The sequence below is a fragment of the Sinohyriopsis cumingii genome, chromosome 11 (genome assembly GCF_028554795.1).
Source record: "Sinohyriopsis cumingii isolate HCF-2022 chromosome 11, ASM2855479v2, whole genome shotgun sequence".
NCBI lineage: Eukaryota > Metazoa > Mollusca > Bivalvia > Unionida > Unionidae > Sinohyriopsis > Sinohyriopsis cumingii.
Window position 1 is genome coordinate 110,874,886 of NC_142971.1, and position 18,714 is coordinate 110,893,599.

Sequence of the window (18,714 nt, forward strand, 5' to 3'; positions counted from 1 at the left end):
ATCAACATCAGCCAATACATAAGCTGCAGCTTGGTGATTTGTATAATACACTGTTACAATGCAAAATAGTAAAGTCTATGCAAAGCTTAGTATCCAAGATAGCTAAATAAATCGAAAAAACTGCAACTGTTCCTTTAAAGGGTACTGCTGTTAAGTTACGGTCTTACTAGACTGTTTCTGCATGGAGAAATTGCAGATATTAATCTGTGTAAAATTATTTAAAAATGTGCCCTTTTGTACATTGTTTGCATAAACTGTCTATATTTCAATCCTATCCCTTGGGTAAATGTTGACAGAATCAAAATGATGACATTATTATGTGTATGATATAAAATATGACTAAAGTGATCGTAAAGTATTATTCCCCAATGATACCGATTTTATGTTTATTTACCTCAACAGTGCAAACTGATATGCTTTACTTTCATTATTAATTTATTTCATCTTAGTCAACTATTACAGCCTCACTTTGTGCCCCATTCTTCAATTCCCAAATCAGGGGCAAATCATTTCTCATTTAACTTTAGTTTTTCTTCCCCCAGGCCATAGTTTGGCTTTCAATTGTGTCCTACCAAAGACAAGGTTTGGTTTTCAAAGAAAAATAATTTCTGAGATTTTCTCACTGGTAATCTTGGTCATTTAAAACAAGACTTGGAAGGTGTCGAATAAGTACTGTTAAAATAACTTTTAATTCTCTTTATTTTGGTGCATAATTGATGCCTGTAATTGGGTTGATAGTATATTGCTTCCCCGTACTTAAGATATAAATTTCTCAAAAGACAATGGCTTCCCTCACTCATTATCATATTCTGGATTTCAGACATAAATTGGGAAACAGCTTTGTCTAATTTTCTAATTTCTTATATTTTATTATTAATTTCTTGCATTTTCAGAAGTCAGTATCACCTACTCTGGCAAAATTAGGTTCTATATTTTAATAACTGCCGAAGTTAGTGTACTATGGATTAGTTCATTTCTTGGGAGAAGCCATTTTAATCAGCTATCTGCTTTAAACAGCTCAGTGTTTCCTAAAGCCACATATAAAAAATATCAGTTATAGCATATGAAAGTAGCAAAGTGGTATGTCAGCTTTTCAACCAGTGTGCTCTTGCAAATGCATAGAACTTCCCCTTATACCTGTCCCTCTTTCAGAAGTACCTACTGACTGTGGAGCATAACCCTAGAGATGAAAGGCCAGTTAACTGAGGCTAGTTGATACTCTGATAATAATGGCTCCTCCTGGATGCCAGCCCATCACAGGTTAACCTCCTTGTAAATGCCTGTACCCATTTACAGCTGGATTAATTGAAACAATGTAATTTGAATGCCTTGCTCAAGTGCACAACAGAAAGGCCAACATTCAAGCCCCCAAACCTCTAATCCTATGTCCACAGTGCTTACTACTTGGCTATGCTGCCTCTTTGACCATAGCATGGTGGAAATTAGTTTTAACATTTACAAAGCAACTCACCACACCAAAAGAGTAGGCATCCCCTTTGACAGAAAAGCCATTTCCCCTCAGTACCTCTGGAGCCTGATAAGCACGGCACTGATATTGCCTCGTATCAGCCTGTTTCTTGGTGATGTGAGTGTATGATCCAGATTCAGACCTCCCTGTGGCATGCTGAGCAAGACCAAGATCCCCAATTTTAGCCTCAAAATGCCGGTCTAGTAAAATATTGGCACTGAGAACAGAACAGAACAGAAAAGATATTAGCCTTGTAGTCAGATAATACTTCTATCAGACCTGATGTGTAAACATGAATGGCAACATTAATAACCTAAAAACGAGGGGAAAAATTTATTTGAAAAAAAAAGAAATTAATCACATTAAAAAAATTAATCTATTCAAATATCCAATAAATCAGTGCATACTTCTTTCTGAAATTAACAAATGAGCAATGAAAAACAACAAATTACATCCACCCTCTATTTAGAAGTTCTCTATGTGCCTACAAGTAGTGCAGTTAACTATGGAGATTATTTAACAGTGGGTCTCAGTGATCTGGACATTGGTCATGGTATAAAGTACTGAACTCAATTTACTGTACAGAAACCATAATTTTCAGATGTACCATTACCCTGACATCTGATCAACAGACCAGAATCTGTGTATTTCTTTATTACCATATGTGCCAGCCATCCACAAACTCTAGTCAAGGAACTTACTCTAGAACAAAAGTAATTCTTAAAACCCATTTGGTTGTAGTCATATTGATCTTCACCTTTCACCTATTAACCTAAAATCAATAGCCCTCTTCAATACATTACGTACAAGCCCTCTACAGTTTCATCAAGTTGTTTATTCAAGAACTAAAGTCATTATGCAAAATCCATTTTCTTTTTTCATTTAAAATTAAATATCATAAACACTTAGACCTTAATAACCTTCAATAGTTTAAAATCTTATGGAGTTCAATGGCTTCTTGTTATCTATCAAATTAACGTAATTTTTGGATATTTGTTTTTATGTCTCCTGCCACAAGACATAATCAAATCAACATATGTCCAATAAACATAATTTTTGTCCTTCCTCCTTTTTCACCCAAGAGTCTGAATATTCCTTTTTATTCTTCTGTACTGATTATTAGCACTTTTGAGGAGGCTTATTTTCCCTTCATTTTGAACATGCACACCTGTTGGATGCCATTTTTTACAATCTGTAACCATCAGCTTGATCATGCAGAAGTTTTGCATGAAGAATATTTGCAGTTTAAAGCATCTAAGGTACTCCTGATAAGTTAGTCTCATTCAATGACAACTCCACTAAATCTAATATGAAACCCAGACCAAAATCAAACATGGAAAAACTTGTATCCAGATTCAACCACAAAAATCATATTTCTGTAATTTTTGCTTTTATTATGTAAGACCATATTTTAAGGGCCATTTTCGTAAGACTTGTGGGTAAGTCCACATTTATTTGTTTTTAATTCTCCAAACTCGAGAGTAACCACCAGGATGCCAATGTGTCATGATGTTTAGAATTAGATAATATGGTCAACAGGATTATGATATTCTAGTTCTGTTTGAGAGAGAGAGATATTAATGTGCATATCATTTTTATGTAGGTAATCACAGAATACACCAAACTCAACAGACTTCTGGTCTTGAGATATGTATAAAATTCCCATTTATATATACATTTTTGAACATCAAAGAACTCAAATACGCAGTCAGTCCTGCTTTTTCCAATCCGATTTCAATCAGGTGTCTCCTAAGTGCTGTTTGGTCTCGTGTGCAGATAAGCCACTTAGTGTGAATTGGCTTAAGGGTAAATGTTTTCAGGTCAACTGAGATCTGATCTCAATGTACATCTCTGCTGTCCATATCTTTGCATTTATGTTTTGCATAGTTTGTAACAGTTCCTTCAGCATAGCCATCATAATATGTGCATTAATAACATTGGCATTCATCAAAACTTTATGGATCCAATTTCAGACAAGGTAAAGGTCACACAATTACAACAAGGGCACCAGCCGTCATAATATATGCATAAATAACATTGGCATTCATCAGAACTTCAGACAAGGTAAAGGTCACACAACAATAAGAGGTGATTTTTGCAAATAAAAGAGATTTACAATCATTGGCATTGTCCAGGCACCTAATTCCTAATTGTTGAGAAATTTATGTTTTGACAGTGACCTTTAAGAACCCCCTGAACCTATTACTTAGCAATGAATGTACTACTTCAGTATGGACTACATCTGTCTGCTTGCAAATGCATGGAAATAAATGTTGATATAATACATTACAGACATATACGTTTCATTTGTGTAAATGATAGGTCAATGAAATCGGGTACTCATGAGTACGTACCTTTTACCCAGACCATGAAATTTAAACCCATGAAAATAAAGTGTTTCACAGTACCATATTTCATGCATACCAATATTTCAAGTAATATTTTACATTTCAACTGCATTTTTATGTCTAACTGCATAAGATGCATTCTTTTCAATATCTTCCAAAAATGGTGAGGCATAATTATAAACTTTTACATGCTGATGCCTTTGCTTTGTGTACATCTCACAATGTAACTCTCTCACTCACCCATTCTATATCTCCATGTAAAAACTTTGACAAAATCATTTTATAAAACCATATGCATTTACAAAAAGCAAAATTTTAAGAATAAATTCCTAGTAATATTTGACATAAAATTTTTGGTGAAGAACATTCATAAATTTGACAACTGATTAAGAATTATGAGAGCAAGTGATTTCACAAAGATAAAATCTGAATCCTGTGAATTTCTTTGATATTCAAAATCTTCATCAAAAGAGAGTTAGAATACAGACTTTCTACACATTGCATTTACCTTTTTATGTCGCCATGTATAAGTGGTTTCTTATCCACTGTGTGCAGGAACTGAAGGCCACATGCAGCACCTCGCATTATGGAAATTCTTTTCTCCCAATCAAGGGGTGTTGTGTTATTCTAAAAAAGGTAGCAAAAGATTGGTGAGGAGACCACATATAACACCTTTTGTTACAAACTGCAAATTTTTGAAAGTTTGCAGATTTGTGGCATGATCAGCAAATTTTGAGGACTTTTTTTTAGTCAATTAAAAAATTTACCATCACAATAGACATTAATATTCTCAATTCTCTTCTTTAAAGTGTTCACAAACAAAAAATTTTGAAGTTCAAATCTAGAAACAAGTTAGAAAATGATTGGTCTTGCTGACATGCAAATAATTTTAGGTAGCTTGTAAGAATGTGTTAAAAATGAGCCAAGAAAATCTTAAGGAAGCAAAGATTTTTTAAAGTAAATTATGTTACTTCTTGAACACTTACCCAATCACATTAACATTAGGAATATAAACCCTACTATCTCCTGATGATGAAAATTCATCTTTTGTCTATAATATACAATCAGCAATAACTCTTGCCCATTACCTCTTCTTACCACCTACAGGTGGCGCTAGCTTTAAGCTGAGTGGAACATCATGTAACGGGATACTCGAACTGCAGAGAGGATTGAAGGGTGTTAAATTAATGCGATCACGCAAGTATTCTAGAAGAAACATGATTTACTAAAAAAATTAGCTTTATCCTTCAAATACATTGCTTGATCGTATTAACATCAGGAGAATATTATTTAGGTAACTGGTGGAGGGAATTTTAAGCACCCAACCTATGCCCCAATTAACCTCTGAGGGAAGAATACTGGACTCCCCCACATAAAAGTTTACCCGCTATCCTAATTGTGAGCAGCACAATTGGAGACAATGTGGTTTATGTCTGGAAAGAGAAAATGATATCTTCTTACTGCATGAACTTTCTGGGAGAATAAAGTGAAGGCTGTACAGGATGCTCATCTGCAGTTGTACTGTTGTCAGTCAGGTCTGGAAGCTGCTTGTGCAAATGAGTCAGCAAGATCCAGAGTGTCACTGACTAGCCAAGTCTTGCAATTAAAACTCTTGGAGGTTGAATGTGCATGCCAACTGATGATGGATTTGATAGAGTTATGACAGTCAAGGCAATACTCACAGAGATTATTATTACTCACAGAGATTACTATTACTCACAGAGATTACTATTATTACTATTATCTCATGAGCAGTGAACTTTATCAGGTGACTCCGTTTTTGTGATATGTCTGAGTATACCACGTATATTACCCACTTCAATCACAATGAGAGGGCGTATGGGGTTATGTCCTCTTTCCCAGGTTAAATGGGAGAAAGAGGCATCTTTGAGCTCTACAAACTGGCTCATACCACTTTAGATAAAATCTGAGCAAATGAGCTAGGTCCTGTTTGAAAGCTTCTTGGCTTGAGTCAATAGAGCAGGGAGGTCATGTGATTACTTTCTGAATGACCAATGACAGCAATTAATTCCTGGCAATGAAACCAGGTTGCATCATAAGGAATGAAAAGTCATCTGATCAAAACTGAAAGTAGGCTGGATCAACAGAGAGGGCATGTAATTCACTAACTCTTTAAGCTGAACCAAATCCTATCAGGAAACAGGTACTGTATGAAAGAAGCTTCAGTGAAGTCCTGGCTAAAGGTTCAAATTTGTTTGAATTCAGCCAAGTCAGAATCCAGGAAAGAATCTACTTAGGAAAACAATTGGAGTGATTTAGGCCTATGATGCTGAAGTTGGACAAGTCAGAGAGGTCTTTGACCATGATCATCCCTACCATGATAGCAGGACATGCCCTTAATAGTAATAACAGACAACTTTTTCTCCTCTAAGTGACAAATAAAGTCTGATACTTGTGAGATAGGGGGACTCAGGCAGATACTGGTTTTGACTGTATCAGTCCCTGAAAATGTGCTACTTCACTTCATAAGCCTTTATCTCATGCAGTTCTTTAACTGATTGAAGAGTTGAATTGTTTCAGTCGCAAGCCTATCCAGACAAGAACTAAGCTTGATGGAGAAGACAATCAGAGCTTAGGATGGAATATGTGGGTTTAAGGCTGTTTAAGATTTGGCCTGGCCATGATTTGCCCAAGTAGATCAATTGCCAGATTAAGATCATTGATTCAGGATTTGTCCTAGCAGAGCGGGACAATCAGAATAATTAGCCATATCTAACCCCTCATTTTCCATATAATCTTAGTAACTAAAATCATGGTGGGGGGTAGGCAAAAGGGCCACAGGTAGGTTCACACTATAGGGCAGAATGTACATTGCTGGCCATGACTGCAACTTGGAAAAGATCGCCAGAGATGACAAGTCCAACAACGAAGTCATGGCCATTTTACTGCAAACAAGCTTTGAAGTGTTGTGCAGAATGGCTTTATCCACCACATGGACACAGGCAAAGTCAGATTGACGTCAGCATAGTTCTTATCCAACACTGGATTACCTGTGACAAACACATCAGAATGGAAGTTGACTCACTGAAAAAAGAAAGGCATTGCAATTGCCTGGGTAATTGATCTTGGCAGACAGAATCTCAACAATTTTCATTGATTTTTTCCCCCCTTTACTGTGGGGGAAGATGGAAGGATGGACTGACTTCCCTATCATCAAAACCAACTGAGACCTTGCTCTGTATGCCAGTGTAGAAGGGAGTGGGGTGGCAGACATTCCGAGTTTGGCAACACCACATACATTCTTATATTAGCAGTCTTAAAGCTATATACATAGTCAATCTGCCCTATGGTGGGACGTGAGCATGAACTATCATAAGGTTTATCTCCACACTCAGCGTGTGGGTCATCCTGGTTGGAATCAAGATCCATATCCAGATATTACATTCCCAGAGGCACAGGTGAGGCATGGCTGTTGTCTCTAAGACTGTCACTGTACCATCCAAGGGAGTAAGCCGTGAGCAAATGGCTAGCAGTTTCAACGGAATGTAGTTGTTGAATCTGTCAAAAACATCCAGTACCGATTTCAGATGTATGGATTGCAGTGTACACGGATATACTGGCAAAGTAATGATAATGGTAGGTGGATGGACAGATCTATCAATATGATCCCTGAGAATGTCTTGAAGCCATACAGTCAATGAATGGTATGGCTCATGAGCTGGATGGCTGGACAGTACAGTCAACAGCCGATACAGAATTAAAACTGAGGTGCAGCTAGACTGTATGGATAAAAATCTGGACGATATGGTTGGCAGCTGAGACAACATTGAAGCTAAGGTGCAGCAAAATGGTAAGGATCAAAAGCCAGATGGCTAGCTGGTACAGTTGGCAGCCAAGGTGGCATCAAAACTGAAATGAAACTAGTCGGTATGGATCAAAAGCCATACAGCTGGATGATAGACAGCAGCTGAGATGGTATCAAAACTGGGGTGCAGCTAGATGGCATGGCTCATTCAAGTCAATTTTAGACCCCATATGCATGGACTTACAGGCCTGAAGGCCATGCTCAGACATGCAGGGGGATTAAGCCATTATGGCTGTCTAGAATTGGGTGGAAACTCCCTGCAAAATGTCAATTCTCTACTAAAACAAGAAGACAGAAAAAACTGGCCAGAACCAAACAGCTCTGTTGTTGCTTGTACCAACTGATGCACCTGTAACAAACTTGCCAACCCCGAGGAGTCTGTCTCAGTAAGGCAGTTGATTTTTTTATAATGTAAGTTGTTGTTGTTGTTGTGGGGTTTAACGCCATTTTTCAGCACATGATAGGCTATACATGGCGGCCAGTATTAATGGTGGAGGAAGAACCAGGGAAAACGTCGGAAAGAACCACCGACCCACGAGAAGCTACTGGCAAGCTTTCTCACATACCCACATTGGCTGAACCTGATACTCGAACCTGCGCAGACAGAGGTGAGATGGCAGTGATCCGTAACGGAGAGCGCTTTAGACCACTCAGCCACTCGGGGCCCCTTATAATGTAAGATTGAACTGTTTTCAGTAAGGTGCAACAAAATATAAATAACTGCTATTGTAAAGCTGGAAAACATAATTAAAAGTTTGACGCATTGACGATAAACATTGTGTTCAACTGAAAAGTTTGTAAAGTACATGTAGACTTTATTTACCACTTGCCATTTCACGTGATGACGGCAATCATATCTCCCGCCACGAGAACATACTCAAATTGGCATGTGATGTCCAATAAACATAATTGTGCCCTTTCCAGCTTTTATTCACAAGAATCTGAATACTCCTTTTTATTCTTCTGTGTTGATTATTAACACTTTTCTAGAATCTTATTTTCCCTTTCGTCTTAAACATGCACTGCTTTCTGGATGCCATTTAAAAAAATTCTCTAATCAACAGTTTGATCATGCAGATGTTTCACATGAACAAATAGGTGCAGTTTAATGCATCTGGGGGTAGTGCTGTTAAGTTAGTCTGGTTCCCTGACTAATTTCACTAATTCTAAGATGAAACCCCGAATCCAAATAAAACATGGATGAATCAATTACCCAGATTTTTCAGCAATGATCAATTTTCTGTAGTTTTTGCTAGTATGCCGTAAGTCTGTATTTTAAGGGAAATTTTTGTAAGACTTACGGCAAAATCATAAGAGTTGGCAGATCGGCCGCAGACATGTAGCATCATGTCCGACTCAGTCGCATTATCCTGACTCAAACTAGTCCTAACACTAATCTCTTCATGCTGAGTGCCAAGTGAGGGAGCTGTTCGTACCATTTTTATAAGTCTTTGCAATGACTCAGCCAGGGTTCAACCCTGCAACTCCCACATCCAAGATGGATGCTCGAACCACTTAGTCAAAATTAAAAAATAATGTATACCAACTGTAGAATAATCCTTAATACATTGGAAAATGCCAAAATTCCCAATGAATTGAATGAAAATAGCACAAATATCCACTTGGTTTTGAGAGACTAACTGAATGAAACAACAGTTTAAAACTAGTGCCACCTGTGGGTGCCAAGGGGAGGTAATGGACAAGAGTAACTGCCCATTGTCTATATATTATAGACAGAAAAGATGAATTTTCATCTTTGGGAGGGCTGGATTCGGGAGGTAGTAGGGCTTATATTCCTAATGTTAATGTGATTTCGGAATGTATTTGAAGAGGAAATGCTTGCTTTCTTGAGCCTGCCTTTTATTTATAAAGAAAGTAAAACATCTTAACATCAAGTTTAATTTTGGGTGTGAAAAGATTTAATCATTGGTTTCAATGGTACACTTAACATGTTACTGGCTATATCGTGCTGAGGAAATAGGAGCCAAGTATTTTCTCCCCAGGGATACAGAAAGGCAGCCAGAAGTACAGATGGATGAATGTACCGACATGCACTTAGATGCCAAAGAATTGATATTTTAATAATGCACACATGAAAAAAAATAACTTTAATAGATAAATACCAGTTTTCAATCTTGCATTAGTATACATGATCCCCATGGACTTGAAACCAGGGCATTTATCTATTAATTAGAGATACCATTTTCAACTTTTTATTTCCTAATTAAAATTATGTGAATCACAAATAATAACTGTGTAAATTATTACTAAAAAATCGGGTCAAATCTTCTTTTCATTGCATCATTCACATATCTATCTCTGTCTCTCTCATATTTTAATCTTTGTTTTATGATCTTACCCTGCAACGTAGTCTATCTTCCAGTGAGCCATTTTGCATATACTGATACACTAAGCAGACTTCATTTGTGTCTGAGGCAAATCCATATAAAATGACAATGTTTTCATGCCGGAACCTGAAAATTCAATGTAAGTATGACATACATTCAACTGAAAGTTATGTGATATTCTTCAAAATATTAGACAGATTAAGTAATCAAAATGCTTGTCTCAGAGCTTAGGTTGATTAAATCAAAGCCCTTATCTCACAGCTTTTACTACTGCAATTTTCTTCCATTAAATCCGCATTTTAAACAATTTAACATGATTATAGGCCATGCATGCATTTCTGAAATGTCAGCTGTATTACTCAAGCATCACAACAACATATTCTGCTTTAGTAAGGTTCTATAATGTTTAGAAAAAAGTATTTAATATGGGTACAGTAGAACTCAACAATTCCAATCATCCACTCCTATCTCCAAATGATGCATGGACTTTTATGCAGTTTCAGGTTTATCTACAATATAGGGTCAGTTCAAACTGATCATGATGCAGGACTAGTAAAAAGTTCCAAGTCATTTGCCCTGCAGAACAAGTAGGCAAATGAATGGGGTTATTTTTTGTTCACTCCTGTACTGTGTATTTGGCATATATTTTATATACATACTAACTAATCATTTATGAATAATACACAATTTTCTGTGGGCAAACATTTGCCATTACACTTTGGGGAAAAAGATCCATGCCCTTGGAACTGAACTTCATAGGTTCCAGAAATATTTGCATACAGTAAATTGTCTATGGCCTGTATATTAATTGCCAATGAAAGCTGTAAATTTAGTTCTTTTTTAAACTTATGTCAATACCTGCATGGATCACCATTTTTGGATTTAAAACAAAATTGAGATTTTTTTTTTACACTGCACACATAAATAAGTTCAGGTCTTGAAATAGATCATGCTAATGTGTAAAACAAATTGCAAAACTAATGATGTGAAACATAATAATAGAATGACTAATTTCATGTACGTATGTCTGTGTGAGAAGCTCATCAATGTACTTCTTAACTGATTCCATACTATTCGGAATCACCCATGAGTCACAACTACAAATATCAACTTCTTTTTCTTCTTGACTCTTTCGTTAGGTTATCATGATTTATTGTTTCCTTTATTCTTATTAATCAACTAATTAATCAATCACTTCATATACATATTACAACTTACCTACCAACGGTTTAACTGACTAATCAAAATGTTACATCTGCAAGAGTCCACTTACTTTGTAAGTGCTGTTAGCTCTGATGATATATGAAAAGAGGTCCCTTCTTCATTTCTCTGTGAAAATAAAAAAAAGAGTAAAAGAATCTTTACCAATCAACAGTGTCTGAAATATTTTGTATATTCATGATTTATTTTTCTTCACAAATTGCATTTCACAAAGTATTTCCCTTGTTTGGGCAATCTGAGTTTCTGATGGAAAGCTATCACAAACATGTTACAATAAAAATTATAAAAGCTAAAACAAGTCTTTAATTAACCAGATATTTTAAAATTAAAAGTCTTTAATTACTTGGACTTCCTTCCAATTCATACTCTCACATTTTGTTAAAAATTTATCTCAAACTTTAGAAACATTTATAAAAGTCATGTGGAAAATTGTGTTCTTATGAAAATTTACAAGTGTTGCATCAAATTAGACCTCCATGACTCACCATTATTCCACAAAGAACAATGCTAACAATAACTGCACAGTATTGATCCTTTTCGATGGAAAAATAATAATGAGACATATACAACAGAAAACAAGACATCACAGATTCCATCCACAAAATCAATAAACTTCTACCTGATGGAGTTTTTTGATAGCACATTTTGTATGTCTTAATTCTCCCAGATATACATCTCCAAAGGCTCCCTCTCCAAGCTTTTGCACCTCACTAAATCCATTCGTGGCCTGCGAAAGTTCCTTGTAAGTGAAATTATGAGTACTCATCACGGCTCTTGCCACTTCCTCATCCCCTTCACTCATTTTTGATATGCAATCCTCAGAAGCGCAGCTGCTCAGATGTGACTTGATCCGTTCTAGTGAAGCAAGGGATGAGGGGTCCATCAAACCCTTTCCACTCGCTGGCCCCACTGTTTTACATTCATTAACCTGAACAAAAGAGGCACCACCCATTCCATTGAATCTCATGGCCTCACTGCCTGAGACAGTATTCAGCTTTTTCAGATCTTTGTCATCAAAATGCTTACCGGTACTTTTTGCATCATTCTTACTTGTGTTGAGATTAACGTCCTCCCTTGGATTGTTCTCTACTTTTCTTTTTGGTGGCACTGGCTTTGGTAAATCTGAAAAGAAAAGGTAGATATTCAATTATAGCAAGATATTAAAGTCAAACCTATCCAAACAATCATATAAGGGAAAAATCAAGGCCTGATCACTATGTGCAGGTTATCGTACTGATGGTAAATGGTTAAATCTATCCTGTAAAGCTTGCAAAAAAAAGTAAAACTCTTCCAAGCTGTGAACTGCTTCTGACATCTAATATCTGTTAGTGATTCACTGCAGTAATTCTGTTTATCTTTAGTCTTGACACACATTTTGGTGTTTGCATGAAGTATCCTATTTGCTTCATTATCTTCCATCAGAGCATGATGCAAGTGAAACACATTGCTCATGTGCAAGGTAAAACTGAAGTCACATGACATCCATCATGTCTTGTTAAAGTAGGCAAGGGTGACAATCTACAATAAATAAGGCTGCACTAAAGAAAACAAATGAAATTATTTTTAATGATTGGTTTTTATTTTATTTTATTCAAACAAACAAGAAATGGTGCAATTTCAAAATTTCCAGTTTTAAATTCAGAATACTGGTATGATAACTGGAATGATTCAGATTGAATCTAAATGACTGTCTGGTATGTCTTTTAATCCTAAATTTAATAGATGTCTTCCTTTCATCAAGAGGAAATGACCAGTCAAGTTTGGCAAAGGTATGTACAGTAGGACCTAAGGTACCATGCAGAAAAGCAAAAGTTTAAAGACATACAGGCTAATAGCATGATATGCTTTGCCAAAAAGTGGACACCTAAAAAATGTAAACTAGGTGGTCAAATGACTAAAAGTCAAAGCAAAGCTGAAAAACTTATTATTTCAACAGTTTAAAATAACTATGATCATCCTAAGGCAAAATCAACAAAATTAGCCTTCTACATGAAATGCAGATAAAAATGAGGTCTGCACTCTTAATCTGCAAGACCATCAAAGTTTAATTTGAAATAATAAAGTAATTCAATTCAAATTTACTTAAAGATACTTAGTCGGACAACCAGATATTTCATTATGGGGCATATAAATTCTAATTTGTTCTCTATACAAAAAATTTCCAAAGCGCTAAAGACAAATCTGTCCCTATATTATTGCATGCATTTAATATTATTTTCAAGTTCAGAATTAGTATTAGTTTCAGATGTTTACAAACTTTTTCCCTTGAGTTAAACACTGGGCACAATCCATATCACTTTCTTTTATCTTTACATCTAAAGTGAATTTCCTCTCTTACACTACCACTCCGGTGGCCTAGTGGTTAGAGCATCCGCCTCAGGTGTGGTAGGTCGTGGGTTCGATCCCCAGCTGAGTCATACCAAAGACTTATAAAAATGGTACTAACAGCTGCCTTGCTTTGTGCTCAGCATTAAGAGGTTAGTGTTAGGACTGGTCGGCCTGGTGTCAGGATAATGTGCCTGGATGGGACATCATGCTACATGTCTGCAGCATGATGCCTCAGTGCTAGACATCACTATAAACTGCCACACTGTAGCGATATGACTGAAAAATTGTTAAAGCTATGTTAAAAATCCAAATCACACACACACACGCACTCTCTTACACTAAATTTTCCTTTATTTGTTTACATCTTTTGATTTCCTTTCATCTTATGGATTTTATTTATTCTTGTAGTGTATACAAATATATCATGCAAGTTTCCAAATCCATTCTGAAAGGCAAAATTATCTACTTCTCATTTCGTTCATCTATCATCCCTCTCTGTATTCAAAAATAAGAAAAGACAAATAATAGGTGCAAAATGTAGTGATTTCTCCTGGATTTTCATGAAGGGGGAATTCCCCCTGTGGTATATTTACATAAAGGTAAATTCCCCCTGTGGTATATTTACATAAAAGGGGCAGTTTTTTTTTTAAAGAAGAGGAGTATCTATGAATAGACCTCTTACAGTATATTTTAACAAATGTGTGTGATAAATATCTTTAAAGGAATAAAGATAAAACTTCCAGATGTTTATCTTAATTATCAATATATCAACAACAATTACGTATTATAAAATTGGCACTGCATCATACACATTAAAACTGCATCTAACAGCAGAAACATTACCATCAGATACCAAACACTGCATGTAACAGCAGAGACGTAGCCATCAAATACCAAAATCTGCATCTAACAGCAGACATTACCATCAAATACCAAAAATGGCATGTAACAGCAGAGATGTTGCCATCTAATACCAAAATCTGCATGTAACAGCAGAGATGTTGCCATCAAATACCAAAATCTGCATGTAACAGCAGAGACATTACCACCAAATACCAAAAACTGCATGTAACAGCAGAGACATAGCCATCAAATACCAAAATCTGCATCTAACAGCAGACATTACCATCAAATACTAAAAAATGGCATGTAACAGCAGAGATGTTGCCATCTAATACCAAAATCTGCATGTAACAGAAGATATGTTGCCATCAAATACCAAAAACTGCATGTAACAGCAGAGACATTACCATCAAATACCAAAAATGGCATGTAACAGCAGAGACATTGCCATCTAATACCAAACTCTGCATGTAACAGCATAGACATCACCATCAAATACAAAAAACTGCACGTAACAGCAGAGATGTTGCCATCAAATACAAAAAATGGCATATATGTAACTGTTCAACCTTGCAAAGTGCATTGGCCAAAACACCTTTAATAACTGGCTAATCAATGACAGTGTCTCTGTGCTCGATGGTAAAAATTGACTTTGTAACTGCTTGATTATGGCAATTCATCTAGAATTCAAGCACTTACGCAATGATTGAACTTTGTTAGCATTAATGAATCCTGCAAGTTTCATTATGCTCATGCCAAAGCAGCTGTGCATGATTCATGCATACCATTCATTTTTATGGGGAGAGTAATAAAATATGAAAAGGATTTTCACAATCACATCTTCTGGATTCCATTCTGAAAATAAGCATTTACCATTATAATGTATCAGCACTTGATTATGAACGAGTAACTACCTTTGAAAGAGATCCTCATCAATGTTACTTGAAGCAATATTATGAAGTTGTTGAGATATAAAACAACTAAAATCTCAGCACATGACAGTCCAAGAATTGTAGCGGAAGTGAATATGATTATTCTAAGTTCAGATATGTTTCTTGGAGCTATTTCTTGCTCAACTAAGTTGCAACTCCCTAGTATGTATCAGAAAGTATATACAGTGGTTCCTTGACTTACGAGTTTAATTTGTTCTGTGACGGAGCTCGTAACTCAAATTACTCATATGTCAAATCAATTTTCCCCATTGAAATGAATTGAAATGCCATTAATCCGTTCCGGATCCCCAAAAAACACCACAATTTTTTTGATACATGTTTTTAAATAAGAAAAATGTACTTATAAATAACGAATATTGTATAAAAACACAATACAATAGAATGTACTGCAATAAACTGGTCTTATTAAGTATAATGTACAGCATTTACCTTGGAGATCAGATGACTTGAAGATGCTGATGGAGGTGGAGGAGAAAGGCTGAAGTGAATAACTGAATCTTATTCGCTGATTTTTGCCCGTTTCGCCACACTTTCCTCACTTTCATCTGCAGGGATTTTTGATAAAAACCTGTCCAATGAGGTTTGTTTCATCCTCTGTTTCAGAATGTTTCTGAAATGAGTTAGGCAAGTGTCATTAAATAGCGATGTCACATGCCCAGTTGCAACTTTTTCTGGGTGTTTCTTTTGAATAAAGTCTGAAAGTTTCTCCCACATTCCCAACATTTACTTTATCTCACTTGTAGAGATAACCTCCTCCGCCTCTTCCACGTCACCTATTTCCTGCAAAACCTCCATGTGCTGCTGCGTCTGTAGCTCCTTTAGCTCCTCCGCTGTCAGTTCCTCGGAGTGCTCCTCAATGAGCTCGTTGATGTCATCTTCATCCATGTCCAGGCCCATGGACTTGCCGAGGGATACAATCTCCTCCACCACTGCCACTTTGTGTTCGAGTCTTTCAAAGTCCGTTTCAGACACAACCTCAGGCCACAGCTTCTTCCACGCAGAGGTCAAGGTCCTCTTTGTAACACCCTGCCAAGCCATATTGATAATTCTGAGGCATATCACGATGTTATAGTGGTCCTTCCAAAACTCTCGAAGGGTGAGGATTGTGCTCTCCGTCACCTCAAAGCAGCGGCGGAACAGGTGCTTGGTGAAGAGCTTCTTGAAATTAGAAATCACCTGCTGGTCCATGGGCTGCAGGATAGGGGTGGTGTTGGGTGGAAGGTAGAGAACCTTTATAAATTTGAACTCTTCAAGGATGTCATTTTTGAGGTTAGGTGGGTGAGCAGGTGCATTGTCCAGGATGAGAAGGGCTTGCAGGGGTAGGTTATTTTCCTGGAGATATGTCTTAACGTCAGGACCAAAGACCAAATTCACCCACTCCACAAAGAACTGCCTGGTGACCCACGCCCTCAGGTTTGCCCTCCACATAACCTGCAGTTTTTCTTTCAGAATTTTATGTGACTTAAAGGCTCTGGGGTTTTCCAAATGATAAACGAGCAGCAGCTTAATCTTGCAGTCGCCGCTCACATTGGCGCACAGTGCAAGGGTTAGCCTATCCTTCATGGGTTTGTGGCCTGGCATCCTCTTCTCCTCTGCCGTTATATAAGTCCTCCTTGGCATCTTCTTCCAGAAGAGTCCTGTCTCGTCACAGTTGAAGACTTGCTGGGGTATGTATCCTTCTACTGCTATAATTTCAGCAAAAGTTTTGAGGTAATCCTCAGCTGCCTTCATATCCGCGCTCACTGCCTCACCATGCCTGACAACAGAGTGAATGCCAGTCCTCTTTTTAAAATTCTCGAACCAGTCCCGACTGGTTTTAAACTGCTCGCCTGATGCCTCGTCCGTCGAAGTGCCTGGGGTCTGCTGCAGCAAATCAGCATAAATAGCTCGTGCCTTCTTGCAGATTATAGCCTCCGTCACGGTATCTCCTGCGAGCTGCTTCTCCGTCAACCACACCATCAGCAGCTTCTCCATATTTTCATGGATAGATGTCCGCTGTTTAGAAATTATTTTAACGCCCTTGGCTGGCGTTATAGCCTTTATCGACTCCTTTTGCTTCAGTATGGTGCAGATCGTAGAAGTGCTACGCTCGTACTGCTTCGCCAAGTCGACTACACGCACACCTTGGTCATGTTTTTCGATAATTTCTTTCTTTAATTCAATGCACATCATCCGCTTCTTCTTCTCAGCACTGTCCTTCGCACTCACTTTCTTTGGATCCATGGTTGCAAAAATGAAGTTTTGCAAAATAACTGCAAGCACAACACTGATGCTTCCACTGCGAGCTAACCGCTTAAAGTGAATGAGTGAGACACGGGATGCTGGGCGGATGTTGCGACGTTCACTGTGGCGTTCGCTGTGCCAACTAGCGGTGGGGTATCTGAAACTGGCTCGTAACCCGAATTTTAGCTCTCAACTCAAAGCAAAAAATCAGCTGAGAGATAGCTCGTATCTTGAAAAACTCGTTAGTTGGGACACTCGTAAGTCAAGGAACCACTGTATGCCAATTACAGTGAGCTTAACATTTGGCATTGGCAATCCTGAACCGCTGTTTGATGACAGTTCATGGGCTTATTTTATGTGATTGACTCAACACAATGGCATAAAATCAACAGTATCTTCAATTGAATTTTGCATCATAGTAATGAAACTTATGGCAAACCACAACCATTAAAATCTAGCTGCCCAAATGGTCTTGACTTTGACACTTGATTACCTAATGCTAATATTTAGTTGCCAAAGGCTGCCAGACAAGAGATATTTCTGTGCCTGAACATACACATGTATAAAGGATGCCCATTTGTTATTGGCTGCTGGGTCTGGGCTACCATATGTTTCCTTCAAGTACAGTATATACTTGCTTGTAAGTCATGTCCAAATGCAAGCAACACAGGCCTTATCTGCCATCACAGAACTCACTAGAAGACAAGTATCTATGTTGTTTGTTTTACTGATTACTCCTTATGACATTTCATGAAACTGCAGATCTTGGCATGTACAGTTTGCAGTGGGACTCACCTTAAGTAAGTATATATGGTAATCTAGTGGGAAACAACATGATACAATGAGTTCCTCAACACTTTTGTCAGATCATAATGATACAAAGATTTCACCTTGAACAATAAATAATAAATGACTCAACAACAAAATAAGGAAGTTGCCTAACAAGGATTTTCATATTAAATTGTCTCCGGTGGGTTACTGAATTTAAGCTAGAATATCAGCATTTTACCTGGTAATCTACCAAATTACCATATTATTTTATTATATTACTGACCTTTGTTCAGATGAATATGAAGATTTATGAACCAAAAAGGCCACTTGTTGAATGACACAAAACAAAGATAAATATGACAGGTCTACTGGACCATAATTCATA

General features: G+C 37.1%; 1 protein-coding gene across 1 annotated transcript in view; it reads right to left on the bottom strand.

Moving 5' to 3' along the window:
* LOC149789292 (uncharacterized) overlaps window positions 1–18,714 on the bottom strand; it is a 51,781-nt gene that overhangs the window by 19,252 nt on the left and 13,815 nt on the right. Inside the window, exons 4-8 of the mRNA XM_089975492.1 lie at window positions 11,831–12,333; window positions 11,264–11,319; window positions 10,002–10,116; window positions 4,325–4,443; window positions 1,472–1,685 (exon numbers count right to left, since the gene is read on the bottom strand). Coding sequence (XP_089831618.1) covers window positions 1,472–1,685; window positions 4,325–4,443; window positions 10,002–10,116; window positions 11,264–11,319; window positions 11,831–12,333 — 1,007 coding nt within the window. The remainder of the gene's footprint in view (window positions 1–1,471; window positions 1,686–4,324; window positions 4,444–10,001; window positions 10,117–11,263; window positions 11,320–11,830; window positions 12,334–18,714) is intronic.